The sequence below is a fragment of the Schistocerca nitens genome, chromosome 8 (genome assembly GCF_023898315.1).
Source record: "Schistocerca nitens isolate TAMUIC-IGC-003100 chromosome 8, iqSchNite1.1, whole genome shotgun sequence".
NCBI lineage: Eukaryota > Metazoa > Arthropoda > Insecta > Orthoptera > Acrididae > Schistocerca > Schistocerca nitens.
This window is the reverse complement of record NC_064621.1, coordinates 262777048-262800607: the sequence shown is the minus strand read 5'-3', so window position 1 is coordinate 262800607 and position 23560 is coordinate 262777048. Positions and strand designations below refer to the sequence as shown.

The window sequence follows — 23560 nt, the reverse complement described above, 5'->3', positions numbered from 1 at the left end:
TGGAACAAGCATTCAACAAATTCTGCAAGGGAACAGAAAGGCACAGGATACTGAAAGGAAGTGCCGGGATATGTGAGAGTGTACATGAATTGTTCAGTAAATTAAGGTGTGACATGACCGAGGTACTGGGGGTTCTTCCACATATGCGAAGGAAGAGGGGATGGATCAACGCTAGAGGTTAGCTTATGAAAACAATATTTGGCCCTGCTGATGAAGATGATGTTCAAAGGGTGAACAACACGATAGAAGAGGTTAAGCAGTGGGAAAAAGGAAACAAAGACATAAGTGACTGGCACACTATGCAGATTGCAAGTTTACAGAAGGATGCATTGAATAACACACAACTACTATGACAACTGACTAGGGAAGTAAGAGGGTATGCCAGAGCTGCAGAAGGGGTAGTTACTCAGAATATCAGGGAACTACAAACCGAAGTAGAAGTCTCAGCTAGGGAAGTAGTAATGACAAAATGGTTTCAGTCCATAGAAGATATTGTCTGGGAAGCACGAGGGAAAATAACAGAACTGCAGGAGGCTATGCAGCAGATTGTGAGAAGTCAGCAAGGGGTAAACTAGTTGTAACGGAGCAGTATTTCGAGGGTCTATGGAAAGTACAGAAGGAACTACCAATGGATATGGGGTTGGTTTTAGAACCCAAGCACAAAAAACTTAACTTTTTATTTCAAGGTATCCACAGTATTGGTGAGAACTTATGGAGTGAAAGTTTACACTTCTGTTTTTATACCACTAGCAGGGAAACAAACACATTATGAGTGCTATATAGTTCATGCATATCCTGTTAAGTGAGGGATATTAAAGAAATCTGAGAGATTCAAAGCACAGCTACTATCATTAATTGCAAAAGACAAGGGAAGTTATGCAGAAATGGAGGAAGCAAATTTACAAAAAAGCTGAGGGGAAATCACAGTCTGTCCGAATACGGTAATATGAGGTGGGCAGGATTCTAGCACAGTGAAATTGCTAATGGGGCAAAAGGAGGTAAGAGAATGCAATAAAGAAGTGATCAAGCCAAAATTGTCCTTTCAGCAGGTCGAGGTGCATTGATTGTACTCTACCTGTGACAAGATGGTAGCAGTGGCTACTTGATTCAAGAAGGGAAACTTACATCAGCAAAGAGCCTAGAGTTAAATGGGAGTGGTTTGTTGTTAAATGGAACAGCATGTGAGATAAAGGAGCCTAATTTCTATTTACCCAACATGATTTCCGGGATAACTCGCCTGAATATTTCGCAGCCTTGTTTGTATTGACCAGAGATGCCATTAGAAGCCCTACGTGCCGCAAATCTATTAGCTCAAACTCTAGGACTAGAATTAATGCAGTCTATAAATGAGCTTCTGAACCAACAGGAGGGATGAGTCCACCTGGTAACCTTAGCGCAGTTTGTATATTTATAATGAGAAAATTAGTACTGGAAAGAGACAACAATGACTATTGTCATACCAACCATCGCAGTGATACTTGTTCTGCAGAGCACAGTCCTCATTTTGGTGCGCAGGAGACAAAGTACAAGACTGAATTTAGACCCAGCTGTTTTTCAGATTCCAGTGAACAGGATACCCTGAGCATAAAAGCAGCACAAGGAAGGTGAACACACAATGGGGTAGCATTAAGGATAACTGATTTATTTTAGCTTATAAGTTCATAATACCAAGTTAGAAGTTATTGTGCAAGAAGCCTTGTAATGAAGTAAGCTCCATGGTGTTTCTCAATTTTTCACTTAATAACTTATTTCCAAAGAAGTCCAAAAACTGCAAGGAGAGGAGTGGTTCTGGTTTGAACCAGTTGTTGGAAGTATCTGCAAAAACTGAAAGTCTTCTATGGGAAGGGGAAGAGATTGGGGGCAGTGAGCGACAACAACACTACTCATCTGAAGTTTGATTTACATCCACTAGGTTCCACAGCTTTGTCAGCTACTCATATACTCCATGTCATTAGAGAAGTGAAAAACCATCTACATATTTACGAATTTAATGCCTGAATGTGGTAATGATAATGCTCCAGATTTAAGAAACAGGTGTTGCATAATCATTACTTTCACACCTGGGACATGGAATTTTAAATGGGCTTCAAACTACGATGTGATTCACTTTTTGATACAGGAAAAGTGCTCCTATACATGAATATGAAATTAAAATGCAGTTAAACTTATAGAATTAACTAATCATTGAACCTTGAACATTTAAGTTATTAATATGAAAAAAGGCCAAAATGAGCTACCTTGCCATTGTGATTACAAGTTGGACAAGAAACACATAATTTAGGCACACGTGAATTGAGAGGTGCCAATAAGATACTCAAAGCCCGACAACACAAACAGTACACGCCACAAAACAACAATAAAGTAACGTAATCAATGCCACCTATAAACCAAAATACAACTTTAATGCCACCTGTCTGTCCTTGATAACAAAATTGTCATCTCCTGTGGCTCACCCCAGCTTGGCAGTCGCCATTAAGCAATGAGACAATTGTTTATTTGTCAGACACACAAAGAATGCTGTGCAATAATGGCAACACAGATGATTTATATATGTATATATAACATGGGTGCTTTCACATGTGGCCCTACCTTTTACTGGGCAGAAAATGCCTGTGACTGGAGTGTGGTAGGAAGTGGTGGAAGGGTGTATGGAACAGGTCTTGCACTTCGGCCGACCACAAGGAAATGCCCCTTGGGATGCAGGATTGGAAACATTATTGGAATAGGGATGGATGGACAAGTATATTCTGTAGGCTGAGTGAGTAGTGGAACACTACTTTCAGGGATGTGGGTCCGATATAAGTGGGATATCCTTTGTCTCATGGCAGCATCCTATGCCAACTTACTTATAGGCCATCTGCAGGATCCCTTCCTATCCAGACAACACTTAAAACTCTTGTCTGGTTCAGATTCATTAATGACACATTCATAATCTAGAGGCACAGCAAGGAAAACTATATTCTTTCTTCCATAGGCTCAATGCCTGCTCCCAAATTCGCTTCACCTGGTCCTTCTCAACTCAACAAATCACTTTCCTAAGTGTTGACCTTCACCTTTCAGATGGAGCACTAGTTTCTCTGAACTATGCAGTTGGAAACTTATCTCTCCAGCATACTTGGTGCTCTCAATCTCTGGTCTACATCTCTGCTAACCTGTTTCCCACTGCCTCACCTTACCTATCATTTCCCCTTCACCATCCAGGTAGTGTACTGCCTTCCATCCAACACTCTTGCTCCCTCCATCCCCCCCACACATGCGATCTCTGTCTCTGTCTACCCCATCTTCCAGTGCGGAGATCAAGTCATGAGTTTTCTGTTGCATGTTTCTTTGTTCCACAGATCAGACCACTATAAGTAAGTGGTTGCCTTTCGCTTATTTTATGTGATGTTCCATCCAGGAATTTCCTCCATTGCTTTATTTAAACGTTGAATAGCTATGAAAAAGCTGTTCTCGACTTGAAGGGTGGTTTGACCACCACAGTGCCTTACTAGGTATGGTCCTATTGGAGGTGGTATGTCCTTATGTCCTTGCATTTGTCCAACCTTGGAACTGACTTACCAAGCCAGTTATAAGAGATCCTACAGATTAAGGCGAACTCCAAACAACAGTGCAGCTTGCCATTTTTTACATTAACGAATCATTGTCAGAAGTAAGAGAAGTGTGTGTGTGTGTGTGTGTGTGTGTGTGAGAGAGAGAGAGAGAGAGAGAGAGAGAGAGAGAGAGAGAGAGGGACCTGAGGATTAAACCCTGCACCTTTAGGCTTGTAGTCTAGTGCTTACCCAATGCGCCACCTGAACTACATATATTGTGAATGAGAAAATGTCAACAATGTTTTTATTTTACACAATGCATATCCTTTTCCACAAGTTCAAAATGTTTGCCAACATTTCAAAATAAGAAAAAGCTGTATATTTTCTTTCCTTTATATTATTATCATTTTAATTCATTTCAGTAACTGAAATTTATTATACTTTCATCATTTTCATTCATTCCAGTGTCTGAAATTCATTAAGCACTTTTAAGTCTATTGCCAGATTTAAGGATGTTAAATCATTTTAATTTTACCAACACATTTTGTTGTAGAAATGCCATGTCTGTATCAATGGGTACTTGCCTCCTGAAATACTGAAGTAGCAAAGGAGAAAAGTGCTTCTCAGTTATCAAAAGCTGGTTGAAATTACAACATCTACTGCAGACCAGGAAGTTCAGACTGATGAATCACCGAACAGTTAATTCAAAATATTTAATCACAAAAAATAAACTAAAAATATTCAGGAAATCAGTCAATCTTCTCACATTTACACAAATCTCAGGTACACTTTAAAAAAAAAAAAAAAAAAAAAAAAAAAAAAAAAAAAAAAAAAAAAAAAAGGATATATACCACGAAGGAATTATCCAAGTGGGGCACAAATCAATAGATGTGACGTCCATGTACAGACAAACAAAATGAGTAGAGATTCTGAAAAGTTGGATGATTTATTAAAGAGAAAGAGCTTCACAAACTGAGCAAGTCAAGAACACATTGGTCCACCTCGGGCTCTTAAGCAAGCAGTTACTCAGCTCGAAATTGATTGATAAGTGTTGTTGGATGCCCTCCTGAGGGATATCATACCAAATTCTGCCTAACTGGCACATTTGATCGTAAAAATCGCAAGCTGGTTGGAAGGCTCTGCTCCAAATGTTCTCAACTGGGGAGATAGCCAGTGACCTCACTGGTCAAGGTAGTGTTTGGAAAGCACGAAGACAAGCAGTAGAAACTATAGCTGTGTGTGGGTGGGCATTATTTTGCTGCAACACATGGATGTTGGAGATATTGGTCTGTAATTTGATGCATTAAATCTTCCAACCTTTTTTATAGACAAAAGTGACATGTACTCTTTTTCCATTCACAATGGGACTATTTTCTACACTATATATTCTCAAAAACTGAACAGATATTCTGCCAGACTTGGGGCCTGGTACCCTTCGCATGGTCTTAATTGTCTTCAATACTGGGGGCTATTTCAGTACCTCCATCAGTAACTGCGTGCAGTGGTTAAACACTGGTATGGTAGTATCCTCATACATGGGTACATTTTTAAAAGTAGGTCGTAATATTTTTGGTAAGGATGTTCTGGCAGAATGTAAATAATTTAGGACTGAAGGAGCCAACTCACCAAATACGAGAACCATTGAGTCATTGACAGGCACACAAAAAAAGAATAAAAAAAATATCTTGCTTTCAGGTAAATCTTTAAGGAGTTAAGAGTACATACATAGACGCCTGCACAGTTAAATTGTGCTGGTTGAAAACACAGTGCAGGGGCTACAGTTTGATGTGTTCTGGCGTTATGAGTTGTGCCGCGGTGTGGGTGGGGGTGACACAGAGGGAGAAAAATGTGGGAAGCGAGAGGAAGGGGTTGGGAAGGATACCTGATGAATTGGAGGGAGGCATGTAGGTGTGCAGGATAGACAAGTGGGAGGGAGTGGCAGCAGGTGCATGGGCAATGGAGCCAGTGAGTTTGCATGGCACATGGCTACAACAATGTGGAGTTATGGATTGGGAAATGGTGACAGGACAATGGAAAAGGAGGGTGTTGGGTAGAGGGTGTGGGTGTTGGTTCTTGGGCACTGAGGTCATGAGGATTGAGGGAGCAGAGAAAGTACTGATAGATAATTACAACCTACGTAGTTCAGAAAGGATAGAGCAGGGGGAAGGATCCAGATCGCACAGGTTGTGAAATAGCCGTTGAACTCGAGCATGTTGTGCTCACACCCAAACCTTCAGATATCAGACAATCGGATTGGTACCAAACATTGTATGTAGATAGAGTATCAACCAAAACTCCGAGTTAGTTTGTACTATGTGCTGTGGTCCAGCAGAACGGGTGTGAAAATTAAATTAAAAATAACACCAGAACTATGGAGTACAGGAAAAGCATAACTGTAACTAATGGCTACAGCTTTTGTGGGGAAGTTGGTAGAGCGTTAAATCTTCGTACCAAGAGTCCTGAGTTCAAACTACGACAATGACAATTTTTTTTACTATATTATGTGTGAAAGCCATGAGAAAACACGCTTGTGACACATAAAAGGGTTGTTGGAGTTTACAGCAATGTTCTCCTGGCAGTCTGCTTTCATTTCATTTCTTTGAAAGCAGTAAACCTATAGAGCACATCCGTAGTTTCACAGAATATACAATCAGAACAGTAAAATAATGAAACAACTGCATCACACATGCGGAAGTAATATTAATAACAATAACAAAATAGGAGCATAACATTCAAAAATTAATGCAAACATGAGTCTCCTGCCCCCCCCCCCCAAAAACACACACACACACACACACACACACACACACACACAGACACACACACACACACACACAGACACACACACAGACAGAGTGCCATTAATTCAGGAACAAAGGCTTGATGATAATGGTTGCATACGAGGAAGTGTGTGAAGCAAATTACTTTCGTACACCAAGCATATTTTATGAATCCCACATTTGTGCATTTACCCTGTAGATTGCCGAATGAAAGCTTGTGTGGAACAGAACTTTATCAAAGTTTCGAAGGGTCTGAGTTTGTCAACAAGTTTAGCCATTACCTAGCAGTGACAGTGACAATTATAGAAATTTGGAGAACATAAATGATTGTACGTGAGCGAACGCAGATCACTCCATTGTTGCAGGCTAATCTCTTCTGAAGATTCTCGAACAGCACTGGACATTTTACAAATCATCAACTTGTACATTCTGAACAAATGAAGATCAAACAGTTAACAAATGGAGGTTGTGTTTGCTGGAATTACATGACTTGCGGTTTTGTCTTCCGGTAAGTTATTTTGTACATGCAGGCCATGAAGAATACTAGTGTCTTTGTGGAGCCTGTAAGATTCCTGTATTAGGAAAAGTTTCTCTCCACTGATTTGTTCCACTACTGATTCTTGAAGAAATGTCCTTAGCAGTTCTTTGGTCATTTTGCCAGAGGAGTGAGAGTGGACAATTAAATTTGATGCTGGGAACATGGATTTACGTGTATGAGTACTCAAAAAACAAGGCTTCTGAAGGACAATGAACAGCTTTGGAACAAGTTTCCCCATATGTGAAAGCAATGCAATACTTGTATATGCATGGATTGTCACGTGAACGGACTGTAAAATCCTTACAATATCTTTAGAACCTCTAATCGCGAGAGTGTGGCCCACAGTCATCTCCTTGTTGAATCCACCTTTGTCAGTGTTGTAGATATTTGTGTGTGTGTAGGCTGTCATGAGTGCATGAGTTGCTTGTTGCCAGTCCTCTACCATTTTCTGGATGTTGTTTCTGTTGTGGAACATTTTCACTACAACAAAAGATTTGTCTTTATGGCTTACACTACTGTTTTTACACTTCCAGTGCAGAACTAATTGTCACTAGTGTCAAATCTTGGGAAATTTAAGTGACTTGCTTTCATTTTTGCCTACAATTTGATGTCTACACAGTGAACACATCGACCTCACTGATGATGGTGCTTGAAGGTCTCCATCACATGCATTGCAACGTGTTTGTACGTCTCCTTCACAGAAATTAGCTCTTTATCTTCCCACTGCCATTTCCATTCATACAACATACTCTGGCAGGGCATCTAGAGCGAAATCTGTTTTTCATTGAAGACATCATGTGATGTGCTAATGTTTGGGTTGAGTTTGGCTGCTTTTTGATGTTAAGTCAATATTTGAGCATTTTGATTTTCTCTTTTCTAGAGTAAAACTCTACACTTTTCTCCTTCTGTGGTATTTCACCATTTCCATCACTTGAGGACCCTTCTGGTGACAATACTGAAGATGTCAACTTTAGTCCATTCACTTCATTACAAATGAGTGATGCAATCGTCAATATCTAGTGTTTCCTCTTGTGTGACGTTCGACACATTCCACTGATCAATTATGTCCAATAGGAATGCTCCACACTTTCTCTCATCAGTTATTTCCATTGTTGTATGTACACAACAGTCATCATGCAACAGTTCGACGAGAATGTCAATAATGTTCCATAGACTCATATCGCACAACAGCATTACCTGTAATTTGTAGACTGGATGCAACTATAGACCCATTTGTCTATGTGTTTACAAACATGACACTCTAGCCAGAACATGCACATCTGATGTATGGTGGCGCTGTCATCTGTAGTCAGTAATAATAATAATAATAATAATAATAATGGCAGATGTTTATTCTGTAAAACTACAAATGCACTAGCTGCTTCATCAGAAGTGGTGTCTTTTGTGTCACACATGTTCAACAGAACATCACACCTATCTATACAAATGTATTGTCTAGGTTTGCTACTTTCAACTAATGAACTGAAAGCTGATTATCAAAAGAACATTGCTACAAACTCCTAAAAGACCTTTTACATGTCAGGAAAATGTTCTCCCATATAACAGTTTCACACATAAACAGTTAAAAGAAATTGTCATCATGGGGTTTGAATGGGGTACCTTTGGTACGACAACGTCATGCCCTACCAACTCACCCATGCAAGATCTACACAAAATAATAATTCACAGGTAAGCTTTTCCTGTGCTCTGTAGTTCTGGCTCTACTTTTAAATACCGTTTACACATGTTCTACTGGATGACAGCACAAAGCACATTCTAATTGATGCTTTGGTTGAATGCCCATTCATTCTGCTGACAGCTAGTTGGTGTTGCATAAATTGAAGCAGAGTCGATTGAACTACATTCCATTTTCCTTTATCCTTGCTTTGCTTTTGTTGATGTTCATCTTATATCACCCCTTCACCACACTGTCCATTCCATTCAACTGTTCTGATGGTGCAGAATAAGCCTGTGGCAGAACTGGAGTAGGATGTGCTGGTTGGGAGAATCGGGCAGGGCTTGCACACAAGTCTTCCACAGGGATATGACCCCTTTGGCATGGGGTTTGGGCGGGGGGTATAGGGATGGACCACAATGTTGTGTAGGTTGGGTAGGCAATGGAATTCTACTTTCGGAGGGGTGGGAAGTACTGTGGGTTGGAAGTTCCTCATTTCTGGCCCTGGTGGTAGCCAGTCAAAGCCTTGGGGAAGATTCTTTGTTGTTGTTGGAGGATTAAGGGTGTATGACACTGATGATGTTTTCTTGTGGCCTTCAGTTTGAAGACTGGTTTGATGTGGCTCTTCATGCTACTCTATCCTGTGTGAGCCTCTTCATCTCTGGGTAACTACTGCAACCTACATCCTTCTCAATCTGCTTACTGTATTTCTCTCTTTGTCTCCTTCTATAATATTTACTCCCTACACTTCCCTCCAGCACTACACTGGTGATCCTTGATGTCTCAGAATGTGTCCTATAAACCGGTTCTTCCTTTTGGCCAAGTTGTGCCACAAATTTCTTGTCTCCCCAATTATCTTCAGTATGTCCTCATTGGTTACATGATCTACCAATCTAATCTTTAACATTCTTCAGCAGCACTGCATTTCGAAAGCTCCTATTCTCTTTTTGTGTAAACTGTTTAACATTCATGTTTCACTTCCATACATGGCTACACTCCAGACAAATACCTTCAGAAAAGACTTCCTATCACTTAAAGCTACATTTGATGCTGACAAATTTCTCTTCTTCGGAAATGTCTTCCCAGTGCCAATCTACATTATTCTCTCTACTTTGGCAATCATCAGTTATTTTGTTGGCCAAACGACAAAAGACACCTACTACTTAAAGTGCCCCATTCCCTAATCTAATCCCTTAGCATCACCTGATTTAATTCGACTAAATTACATTATCCTTGTTTTGGTTTTGTTGATGTCCATCCACTTCAACACACTGTCCATCCTGTTCAACTGCTCTTCCAAGTCCTTTATCAGTCTCTGACAGAACTGCAATGTCATCAGCAAACCTCAAAGTTTTCATTTCTTCTCCATGAATTTTAATTTCTACTCCAAATTGTTCTTTGGTTTCCTTTACTGCTTGTTCAACATACAGATTGAACAACATTGGGGATAAGCTACATCACTGTCTCACTCCCTGTTCAGCCACTGCTTCCCTTTCATGCCTCTTCACTCTTATAACCGCTGCCTGGTTTCTGTACAAGTTGTAAATAGCCTTTTGGTTCCTGTATTTTAACCCTGCTCTCTTCAGAATTTCCAAGAGAGTATTCCAGTCAACATAGTCAGAAGATTTCTCTACGTCTACGTGTATATTTGCCTCTCTTTGATCTTTCTCCTAAGGTAAGTCGTAGGGTCAGTCATGTCTCATGTGTTCCTACATTTCTCTGGAATCCAAACTGATCTTCCACACCTCTGTAACGAACAAGTGTTAGTATTTTGCAAGCATGACTTATTAAACTGATAGTTAGGTAATTTTCACACCTGCCAACAACTGCTTTCCTTGAAATTGAAATTTGGCACGTTTAGGCTATGAAAGACCAGTTGAAGCAGATGAGAGAGAATGTTTAGAGGTGCAAAGGAATGTGTACAGGGTGTCCTGGCCCTGGATCCAGATCATGAAGGTGTGTCCAATAAAACTGAACCAGATAGTGTGTTTGTGGTTTTGAGAGACAAGGTGTGTTTTCACTAAATGGGTATTTGACAGATAGGCAAAGAAGTGTGGTATGTGGCTGCATATGGGCATTACACATATTTGTTTATATACCTGCCAATCAAAGGAGAAGTAGAAGTGTGTGAGAATTTAATTGGTTTGATGTATAATGAGTAATGTAGTGGGTTTGGAGTCTGAAGGACATTGGAAGAGGTAGTATTTGAGAGTGAAAAAGCCACAGGTATGGAGGATGTTGGTGTACAGGGAGGTAGCAATAACAGTGATGAGTAACGGTTCATATGGTAATGAGGAAGGAAGTGAGAGGCATGCCCATGAGGAACTGATTGGAGGCATTGGTCAACAATAAGAGTATACACTGCTTCGCAGGAAGCACAGTAACCAGCTACAGGAGCATCCAAGATTGTCGGGATTATAAATTTTGGGAAGCTTGCAGAATGTGGGAGTGCAGGTTGTCATTGGGGAGAGGAGAAAGATGGATTCAGGGGAAAGATTCTGGGGTGGACCTAATGATTTGAGTACAGATTGGAGGTTATGTTGGACTTCTGGGATGGGATCACTATGGCAAAGCTTGTATGTAGAGGAGTCAAGAGTCAGTTTGGTGGAAGCCTTCTGTCAGGTAGTCACTGTGATTCATCACGTCAGTGGAGTCTTTGTCTGCAAGGTTGATGATTACATCATGGTCTGCCTTGAGATTGCAGATGACTGCTATTTCTTCTGTTAAGTGATTTGTATTCTTGGAAAGGAATCTGGGGAAGGATAGGCAGAGTTTGGGGTAAGAAATTCTTGGAAGGGGACCATGAGATAGTGGTTGGGGGAGGGTTGTGTCACAATTGGATGGTGGCGTCAACTGGGAGACGCAAGATTCAGAGTTGGCATGAAGTTGGAAGACCTGGTAGTAAAGAAGTGTTCACACTGTTTGGATTGGGGATTGGGAAAAGGAGAGTACGTCTTTGACAAGTCTAGCATGGTAGAATCTGGGTGTGAGACCTTTGGATAGAACTGAAACTTCTGTAGAATTGAAATTTTAATTGGATAGGTTGTAAACAGTGTTTTGGCTTGGTTTAGGGTTTCATGGAATGTTGGGTGGGAGTCTTTGAGGCTGTGTGAAATGAAAAAGGTCAGCAAGGCATGGTCTGGTTACTATGGGTATAAGATAGGCGTTGATAGGCACTGATGCTTCGAGATGGGAGTAAGATGTCAATGCATTTGATAATTTTTGGAAGTGGTCTCTGAAGTGCTCTTCCAGGTGTTGGAGGGCAAGGATTTCTTTCATAGGTAGCAGAAGTGGTTCTGGGCTGCCTGCACCATGGAGATTTGTTTCGGAATACGTCTGTGAGTGATATGGGTTGGCAGAATTTGAAAATCTGAAGTTTACCATAGAGGGATGGGTAGGATCCTGAGAAGGGAGCTTTTATGATTAGACTGTTTGGGAGGAGGCAGGGGGGAGATTCTATGCATAGCCAGTATTTACGGAACAGGATGTGGGAATGGGTTTTACTACATCTAGGTATACTTTATGAACTGACAGACAGATGGAACAAGGGTTATTTGGGACAGGGTGTTGCTACAGAACAACACCTTCAAGAACCAGGTTCAAATGAGTGCACCCTCAGCACCCAGCGTCATCCCGGACTGGAGCGACTGAACCACGTTCTTCGCCAGAACTTCAATTGTCTATCACTGCGCCCGAGAAGGAGTGACATCCTACCTACAAACCTTCTTAAGCAGTGATAGTTTGCCACCCATCTAATCTACACATTATCCTGAATCATCCCTAAGCTACTCTCACCCCAGCCTCTTGCTACGTGGGTCAGGGGAGACACAGGTGCAAGACCTGCCCAATTAACTCACACAGCACCTATTACTCAAGTCCCATCACAGATTTATCCTATCCCATCAGAGGAAGGGCCACCCATGAAAGCAATCATGTCATATACCAGCTCTGCTGCAATTTCTGCACATTTTATGTGAGTATGATCACAACCAGCTGTCCACTAGAATGGATGGCCACTTTGAAACTGTGGCCAGGAGCAGAGTTGATCTTCCAGTAGCAGAACACACCACTGAGAGCAACATGCTCGAGTTCAATGGCTGCTTAGTAACCTCTGCCATCTGGACCCTCGCCCAGCAACAGATTTTTTGAACTGTGCTGATGGGACTTATCCTTGCAATACATCCTTCATTCCTGCAATCCTCTTGGCCTCAGTCTCTGCTAACCCACTGCACCGACACTCTCTATCTAACAGTTTCCCCTTGGTTTGTCCTATCATCTCACCCTACCCACACGAAAACGCCACTGTCTTTGCCCATTGTGCAACCCCACTGGCCCCAGTGTTCAAGTTCTGCTGCCTCTCCCTTCCTTCCACACTTGTGTGTGTGTGTGTGTGTGTGTGTGTGTGTGTGTGTGTGTGTGTGTGTGGGGGGGGCCGCCCATGCGCGCATGGTGCAGGCACACACATGCGTGCTTATGTAGGTGTACTCTACCTTATTTAAGGGTTCGTCTGAAAGCCACCAAAGTTTTCATTCATTTTTCTGTACCTGTTAATGACTAAATGCTTCTACTATTTCGTAAGTATTCTTTATTGGCTTTAATATTTTGTCTGTGTCCTTCAGTGTCAACACCAGACTGATCCATGAGAAATGAGATGGAAGATTTGGGTCTGTCCATTTATGTTACATGCAAACACATCTTCCTTGCATTTTCTTATTAATCTTTTGCTACAAGTGACTGTGGAAAATTCTGTAGGGTTAACACACAACCCTTCTTATGGGTGAAAAGCCATGAAAAATTTCCCCTATGTATTTCCTGCTGTTTTCCTTTGTAGTGAGAGTTTTCTTTTCTACAACATTCTGAATGGTAGCATTATATGAAAGAGACTCTTTGTCATCTTTTACTACTTTATTTATCTAGATCAGATTTTTTTGTTCTTTTCTTGTTCTCAGTTCCTGTTTTAAGTAGGTTGTCCATGACTATCAGTTCAACTCATCACAAATATTCTCACTGTTTTCTTGATGACATTTTTGCCTTTGATCGCCATCATCCCTGTAATAGCATCACATTCACTAATTTCTCTCTTTCTATCACATCATTGACAAGATTGGAGTCAATCTGTAGCCAAGTAATCTAAAATATTTCTTTCAAATCCAGAATTTTCCCAGTTCATATTGGACCAATTGAATTCTACTATTACTATGTGTCTTGTGTTTCTGCTTTCACTGCTGAGGGAGTTTAATTTTTCTTTCTGATGAATGCCAAACATGTTATCTCTACCATCAGTTTCAATCAAATCTCTGTTTCTAATATGAAGCAGGTGAGACTGCCTTCTAGGAGATACAGGTTTTCTGAAACTTTGCTATGAATGGTTCAGCAGTTAACAACCAATATTTTAAGTTATCTCTGCATTTGCTGTCAGGTTTGTTTTTATTGGTTTGTATGATACTGGCTTTTTAACAAAGGATCTTGGAATTTTGTGTAACATAAAAAAATCCCATGTACTCTCCATTCATACTCAGCCACCCAAGTGACTTATTCTGATACACATCTTCCCGATGCAGGGTAACTTTATGAGTCTCCAGTTCGTAGTGCAGGTTGAGAGGAAACTACAGTTGAACTCGTCATTGAGTTTACCAAGTCTCTCGTTAGCTGTTAAACTTGACTCTCCACCAGCAAACCCCTAATCAGACCTGAGAATGATGCTGCAAATCAACAGCTTTGTTAAGACTTTATAAATGGAACTAAGTGTCTTCACCACTTCCACCCATCTCCAAAAACAACTGAGAATGTTCTTACATCCCATGTAACAGATACTGTTTGTATAACAATTTGCAGCTGACTGCAACATGTGCTCTCAATTTCTCCTGCGATGGCCACTTCAACCTGCCAGACAATTCCTTCTGAAATACACAATTAGTGTACACTGGATTCGTTCTGTTTCCATGATACTATCTTCCCTACGAGGGAGAAATGGAACTAACTGCAGCTAACATCCTCTTCTTTTCCCTCTGTAGCTGCTCAAACTATGACAGACAAGAGAATTCTGTTGGAGCAGGAGAGGCAAGGACCACCTGCTGTCTCCGTATCAGTGGAAGGCAATGCCTCACTCCCATAGGTTACATGTAATGGATAGCTTTTCAATCATTTACCACACACAGAACCATAAAAAATAGTTCCTTGTGCAATTTTGATTTTATTACAAAACAATAAAATATATTTTTGGCATGTATTCTACCACAAATATTAGTATCATTTAACTATATCAGCAGTGCAACAATAACAACACTTATTGATTAACATGAGGACTATAGTAACATTAACTGAAAAAATTACTGTGGATGCTAACAAACCATCCTTTAACAATACTAAAGAAAAAATTTGATTGATAATAGATAAGTATCACCTACCTGATTATGAAAAAAGAAGGGTTGTACTTATTGGTATGATCATGGATGCCAATTTTCATTTTATGTAACAGACACTAAAGAAAAGATCAACACTAACAACTAAATTTCTCCAAGTAGAAATATTTAAAAAATGGTTTTCTAGTCAATGGAGTCTATGGGGGTGACCATTTAACTGCAACTACACTCAAAAATAAATATCAAGGAACTACTGTAAGGAACAACAGCAAAGTAATTATAGCCAAAATAATTTTAAAGTATATGCAGAAAAAGCAATGGTCATTCTAAGGCATTTGCACTGTTTTATACGAGGGATGACTTCCATGTTGCACTATAGAGTGTTGTCTACAAAAGATAATTGTACTTAGGGAATAACAATTAATCCCCAGCTGTTAGGAAGTCACACTAACAAAAACTGAAGCAAAAGTGAAACATGGAGGGTCAGGTAATTAGCCCCCCCTCCCCATTTGTGTCAGTGTTTTTTGAGCTCTTTCAATTCACAGATTCAGAGATATGCAGAGTCTCTTAAATAACTACAACGGTTTCTTTAAATACTTAGTAAACAGTATGAAGGTAAAAAAATTACATAAAATGCTTCATTTAATTCATATATTCTTCCATTTCATGAGCATTTACAACTTTAATTAAAGTACAACAGATAATAAACACAAACTACAGAAAAACAAAAAAACAAAAAAAAACTGTAATTAACAAGTGTTTAGAATTTAACTGCAGTAGTCAACACATTTCACTTACTACTGACAAATCTCTCCTCAACAGAACAAAGTACAAATAATTTATATCAAGAAAGAAAGCCCTGCCAATATCGGGCAAAATAAATGCCATATGCAATTTAGAAAAGCAATTTAAAACTGAAGTAGCATACTTTAACATTTTACAGACCTCTTAAATGAAACATTTCAATAATTCCATGTCAGACCTTAGAAAAGATTTAAGCGGTTAATGAATAGTGCAAAGAGAGGGTGGAAGGAGTAATATTTTCAGAAACAACTATGCCCACGAACAAGCAATTGAAATATGGTAACTCAAACAATAACATAACCACATTATTTACCTAATGGATTGCTTGAAGGAAGTTGAGCTTTTGAAAGCAATGATGATATCAATCCAAAACCTTGATTTCCCAGAGCTGAAAAAAATTACAAACCGAAAATAAAAAGGTAGTTAGCATTCAGTTAGTGTAAATGCCAATTTAAGGATAATATTTATACAAAGGTTTTGTATCACTTAATCACGCACAGATGTAAAGACATGTTCTATCATTTCATGGTTTCTCTACTCTTTAAATTAGTTAAGAAAATGTTGTTAACAAGATAGATCCTGTTAAATGTTGAAAGAATCATTCAGTATTATTTCCTAATCTAAACTATATAAAATAGCACTTGTGTAATGGCCAACTGGATATATTCATTATAAGTAAGTGTTGGGTAAAATGTTTAAGTGCAAACTTGATTAATGGTATGCTTCTGAGTGTTCCACCAAGTTTGATGTCCAACCTAGGCATCTTCTTCATATAACAGCAAAATTCATAGCACCCGAAGAAAACATCTGGCTCATACACTGAAATATTGTGCATAAAATGGAAACAACAGCTCAGCAAAGCACACAGAAGTACATCATTAATCACACTGACAAAACCTGAAGCTGAATAAAATGCCAGCAATATGAACTATGGACAACATTTCCTATTTCAATCGACATTAACAAACCAAAATGAAATCTTACATGATTGAAAGAAAGCAATACGGATAGTGTCCACTTCAAGCAATACTGACATAGAAAAATCCACTGCTCACAAAAATCTCACACAACGTTTTCCGTTTACTTGCATCCACTGTTCTATATGTGTATTAACAACTTCATTGTGAAGTATTTCTTGTGAATGGCACAAAAGCCACAAAAGTGGTGATCATATATACATACATTTAGTATGATTCCTGGAGGAAGTCACATATTATTCCCTTGAAATCTATTCCAAGTTAACAACACCATCTAATAATGATGGGACAGGAGACTGAATGAAAGTCTTTGTATTTACAACTTAACGGCGGAAGCTTCAAAAATTCTTATTTGCGATTGGTAATTTGAAACTATGAAGACAAATATTTTTCTGACTGTAGTTTACAGTGTAAATCTTACATTTTACACACAAAATTTGCACTATAACACAGAGTGTGAAGTACTAATGAATTTTTTAAATGCAGCTATTAGGAAATATGGATAAAGATGTAGACTTAAAACCTAAAATCCACCTGATGTGGCATCGTTCTTTAAACTGTGGAAACTTACGACTGATAGGTTTCCCCAAAAGATGTGAATCTTTTCAGTGTTTTGTTATTACTTGGTTGATATCTCTGTTGACGTAATTAGTACATGTATCTCAATATCAGCCACAGAATATTACTGTGCAGATTTTATTTATTTATTTTTCCCCCCTTCGAGATTTCGAACTCAATAAATCCAATCTTAAATTAAAACCATTTTGCTGTTAATTAATATTTTTTGTTGTTTGCCTGTTTGTGTGTATGGTATGTGTTTAAAAAGTATTGGGAATTTTGTAATTTCATGTGTTGTATTAGCCCGATTCAAGCGATTTTTTTGTTGTTGTGTTGGTAAACATGCTGAAATTTACCTGTACACTGAAAGCCATACTGGATGTTTAGTCTATCATCAGTTGTCAAGATGGTTACATGTGTTTGCTTATGAGTGACAATTACTGATTTGTTTCAAAAATGGATAAGAGAATGCCCTGAGACTGGTTTGATGCAGCTCTCCATGCTACTCTATCCTGTGCAAGCCTCTTCATCTCCCAGTACCTACCGCAACCTACATCCTTCTGAATCTGCTTAGTGTATTCATCTCTTGGTCTCCCTCTACGATTTTTACCCTCCACGCTGCCCTCCAATACTAAATTGGTGATCCCTTGATGCCTCAAAACATGTCCTACCAACCGATCCCTTCTTCTAGTCAAGTTGTGCCACAAACTTCTCTTCTCCCCAATCCTATTCAATACCTCCTCATTAGTTATGTGATCTACCCATCTAATCTTCAGCATTCTTCTGTAGCACCACATTTCGAAAGCTTCTATTCTCTTCTTGTCCAAACTATTTATCGTCCATGTTTCACTTCCATACATGGCTACACTCCATACAAATACTTTCAGAAACGACTTCCTGACACTTAAATCTATACTCAATGTTAACAAATTTCTCTTCTTCAGAAACGCTTTCCTTGCCATTGCAAGTCTACATTTTATATCCTCCCTACTTCGGCCATCATCAGTTATTTTGCTCCCCAAATAGCAAAACTCCTTTACTACTTTAAGTGTCTCATTTCCTAATCTAATTCCCTCAGCATCACCCGACTTAGTTAAATCTTTTCAGATGTTTTGGGTATGATACATGTGACAGCAAAATTTGTGCCAAAGGTGTCGAATTTCAAGCACAAACAGTGGCAAATGGAAGTTGCTCAGGTGCTGCTAAATGAAGTCAACAATGTGGTACTACTGACATGTGTGATAACAGGTGATGAAACATGCGTTATGGGCATGACATCGAAACCATGGCTTATTCATTCTATGGGAGGCATTCTGGATTGCCACAACTAAAAAAAAAAGCTCAACAAGTGCGGTCGAATGTGAAGGTTCTGCTAACTGTTTTCTTTGATTTAATGGCATAGTGCATCATGAGTTCTTGTCAGAAGGTCATACGACCAACAAGGTGTAGTACCTACAAGTTCAATGCTGTTTGCAGAAAGCATTCAGAAAAAATGACCAGATTTCTGGCGAAACAATTCATGCCTTTGCACCATGGTAATGCATCTGCTCAACTTCATTGCTTGTTCATGAATTTTTGGTGAAAAACAACATGGTAATTGTGCCCCAACCTCCTGTGTGACTTTTCTATTTCCAAAAAGAAAGAGAACCTTAAAGGACCTTCATTTTCCAAGCTAATACAAGATTAAAAGCGCATTGTTGAAAAAGCTAAGTGCTATTCCAAAGACTGAGTTACAAAAGTGTTTCAGTGATTGGAAGAAGTGCTAGCATAAGTACATAATATCTAATGGGGATGACTCTAAAGGCGATAACATTAATGTAGATGAATAAATAAAATTATTTGCAAAAAATGAAAATTCCTGACACTTTCTGAACACACCTCGTATATGACCATGCAGCAGATGCGTTAAAGTTCAAAAACTTCTGAACTAACACTGCATTCCAATGACCCACTAATTATCTTTTGCATTTCCCATCATCATCGTTATTTTCAATCCCAATAAGAAAAAACCATTTAAGTTGCACTTAATTTTAATTAGCTCTGTTATTACAATGATACGGCCTAGTCTCAAATACACATTGCCAACATAAGTCAAGAACATTGGAAAATATCCAGCCAGCAGATAAATCCTTTGCTCTAAACATTAAAGAACAAGGAGTTTTCAGTGCTCACTAAACTTACCAGAGAAAGCTGTAGGCCCTGTTGATATTGTTGGAGATTTTGTTTTTGTTGTCTCTGATGATTTTTTATTGTCTTCTTCAAATACATTTGTTGTATCTTTCAAAAAATATTTTAGTAAATTTAAATACTGTTCCTTTTGATTCTCCACCATGTTATGAACTTCATGCAAACGTCCTGCCACAGCAACAAAGCAATCCAGGAGCCTTTTTAATGCCAAGCAGAACTCTGGAAAGACACAATGTAAGATAACAGCACTTGTATAATATACAGCAAATATAAAAAGAATGAAGTTTGAAAAATTCTCTCATTCATTTCAAATTTCAGATTCCAAACCTGTAGGTACTAACAAAAGAGTGAGTAATGGGCTACATAACTTCATTTTTTTATTTTTTTACGACAGAAGTTGTCTGCGTAATTTTTATAGTCTGCATCATGTAGGAAGGCAACGACACAGCTTTCAAACATTCTGCACATCCCCCTCTACTAACCACTGGCAGTCAATGAGATTCATTCTATTTCCAAGTAGTTATCCACAAGTTACTACTAGATGGTGAGAATCTCTCCCGCAGGCTGCACTGCTGCCGTACTTTATGACAACACAATTTCATTCACAGAGCGACTCAATTATTCATTCAATTGTTGATAACATTTTCTTGTAGCAGCATAGTTGTGAATGTGTATCTGTTAATATTTTAGTGTAATTTCAAAATAGATGTGTCGTGTGACAGCAGTAAAAGTTAAGTGTTTCATAAGCAAGTGAGGGGGATTACTTATCATGTTTGTAACTTTTTCAAATGTGAATCTCAAAGTGAGACTCTTATTGTTGACATTGTGAAGACACAAGAACAGACTGCAGAAGCATGCAGCGAATTGTAAACAAAAATGTCAGTGTTGTAGAAATGTCATAAGTTTGTTTAGTGTCCTCTGGAAGGCATCATAATCACAAGAAACCTATAATACAACAGGATGGTTCTGCCAAGGATGTTTTAGGGCATCCCATGTTTGAAATGTACATGTGGACTACATGGTGTAAGACACATTGTTATGGCAGTCAAGTAACTTTACATTCGAGAACCACCGTGTTAAGTACTTCATAATTGGAAACTTGTTCACCCCCATGTGTTCTTTTAGCTTGTTGAAATGATGGAAACTGCATAGTGCAGTATAGCGGAACCCAGAATGTACACAATTCCCGATACAGTGAACGATCTTCGATGAAGGAGTGAACACTGCCTTTACACACCCATCTGCTGAGCTATGTCTACGACAGTCACTCTACAACTGATGTGAATTAGCTCCTAGGCTGCCTGGACACTGTCGTCTCAGCTGGATGTCGATGCTATCCTTCCCAATCAGCGTCACAGCACATCTGTACAATCTTGGTCAAATTGTTGAGACCATTTCACTATGAATGGATACAACGTTGCATTCGGTCCATATCCACCAGTTTCAATGTGAATGCACATTTAAGTTTGACATTTCAATGCACCACTCTTGTTATGCAATGGTCTGGGCATGGAATGAAGTCTGCAACTTTCTTACATATACAAATGGTCAACATCTGATGTCACAAACACTAGTTACAATCGTGCATGAGACAATTGGTTTCAAAGATTGCACTTTGTCAATGCAAACAGTTTTAAGAGACAGTGATTTAAATACAATAAAAGTAATGGTGGAAGAAAGTGATGATGAAAAGAACCGACATAGCTGTTCGAATGGGCGACATTCCTCAAAAAGATGCACAAAACAAGAGAGGAAGGTAGTTCAACAGTGTATTGCCTCAAAGCAAGTGTGAATCGGAATTATTCCAGGAAAACTTGCCAGAAAATGCATTATGGTACTGGTGATTTTAAAGTGCCCAAAGGAAAAATGTTCTGAGATAATTATTCTGCATTCTGGCTTCGTTCCTGAGAAAAAATTTGTGTTCAGGTGTAAGAAACATGAGTGCTCTTAAACTGGTCACTGTAATGGAGAATGCCAGTTACCATTCATCAGTTACAGAGGAAATACCAAGTACAAGCAGGAATGCAGGTATCATATCCTGCCTTAAAATTGAAAATATTCCACGCAGTATAAACCAGACCTGTGCTGAAATCCTGTAACTCATTAATTTAAACAAGTCACACAAGAAAATGTAAGAACTTTCCTTACTTGCAGTGAATGTGGTCACAGAATTTGGCATTTACCACCATACTCCTGTCAGTATAATCAAATTGAATTAATTTGAGCACAGGTCAACAGCTATGCAGCAGAAAAGAACAAAACATTCAAGGTGCACACACTGGATCACTTCTACATGAGGCAACGGACATATCCCATTCAGCTCGGACAGACAGACTGTGGCACACTGAAAAGCTACAGGAAGAGAATTTTGACAGGAAGGTAAAAACCAGAAACGAGACTCAAAGCGATCATCATAAATTTACAACTAGCTGGTTTGCACGCAGACTCGGATTGCTGTGACAATGGTATTATGATGTATACTTTGGAACGAAGTAAGGTGACAAGAGATCTCAGCTTTAAAGACTTGTGGTTAAAGAACAGGCTATGTTTGTCAGAATATCGACTGTGTTGTGAACTTCAAGTTTTTCCACTAGGTACAATTCTAATAACTCGCAAAAATGCTGCCAGTTAAATTCATCATAAACTCTGATACATGTATTTCCAAAGCAGAAAGTGGAAAAGCTTTACAACAAGATGGGAGGATTACTTGTTGAGATATAAATTGTTTTCAATGAAGTTGCTGTGCAACATTCCCTCAAGTTATTTGAAGAAGATGGTTAGTGGTTTGCTTGTTCCAAGAATCATACATGCGGTCTCTCACCATGAGGTTAGTTTATTAACACTCTCTTAGTCAATGAAAAAAATGACAAAATGTGACCATTTACAAGACTGTGTTTTGCATTAATCTTTGATACCTGTAATTCTTTTTCATGAAAAGTGAAACATGCATGCGTGCACGCGCCCACGCCTACACACACACACACACACACACACACACACACACACACACAAACAAACAAACAAAATCATTCCGAAAGCTAGCAAGTTTCCTCTATCTTTGTGTGAGCCTGTTGACAACTTAATGCTTCTACTATCTGTGGAGTGGTCTTCTTTCTATTACTGTAATGATGAGTGGTGGTGTTTTCAAACTGCAACTGATCACTGAAAGCAAACTCCATATAATAATGTGCTGCAAGTCTTTAGCCAGTATGTATAATTGTAAAATCAAGATATTCTACAGTGGTCATCACATATGATCCTTATTACACAGTTCAGTGTAACAATTTTTTTTTGCAAAGAAGAATTACTAAAGAATATGATACCATAACTAATTACTGAATGAAAGTAGAAACAGTAAGTCAGCTTACTGTCATTTTCATCACCTATGTCTGCTATTATATACAATGGAAAAAGTTGCAGGGATTGGACACTTAAGATGTGAACATGTGAACTCAATTTCAATTCAGTTTCTTATCAATAGGTGCTTGCTTACGTACTATACTACAGTCCAAATCACACAAAAATGACAACTACTGTAACCAATTTTGATGACCTTGTCATTACACAATTGACGTTTTGAAAAAACAGTACTTGTTATCTCCACAAAGCTGCCTCAGCTGTTTTCACCTTCCGACCTGACATGGGCTATAGTTGTAGAGCAGCTAATGCAGCTTCGTCAAGATGAAATCAGATTGCTCCCATGTATGCAAATTATCAAAATCAGTTACAACATTGTGTATTCTCCTCACAGATCTGAATTATAATGCGATGTACTGCAGCCAAATGAATCTGATTGTTGACCGTGCAGAAACACAGTTTAACAACATGAACTTTGTTTCCCACCTCACCGCAGCTATGCTTATACACACCTCATCCCATCCACACTTCCCTTCTGCTCCACCTCTCTGTGCAGAGCCACCATCCAAGTCATGCGAATTATAGCAGAAACTAATCTCCTCAGCAGAGTGAACAGATTGAAAGTGTAAAAAATTTGAAGATTTTTATGGCTGTTCTCATATACTAAAATCTTTGTATGCTGCATTATATTGGTATTTGGTTGTACTGAAACATTTTTCAAGGCCATAGAACTGGAATTGAAGTGCAAAAATATGGTATTTGAACACGAATGATCCAATATAACCCAGTACT

General features: G+C 38.9%; 1 protein-coding gene across 2 annotated transcripts in view; it reads right to left on the bottom strand.

Annotated features, from left to right (window-relative positions):
- The window catches only part of LOC126198499 (nuclear pore complex protein Nup58-like), a 141625-nt gene that overhangs the window by 26631 nt on the left and 91434 nt on the right, over window positions 1-23560 (bottom strand). For both annotated transcript variants that reach the window (XM_049934874.1, XM_049934875.1), the window contains exons 6-7: window positions 19406-19630; window positions 16003-16077 (exon numbers count right to left, since the gene is read on the bottom strand). In XM_049934874.1, coding sequence (XP_049790831.1) covers window positions 16003-16077; window positions 19406-19630 — 300 coding nt within the window. The remainder of the gene's footprint in view (window positions 1-16002; window positions 16078-19405; window positions 19631-23560) is intronic.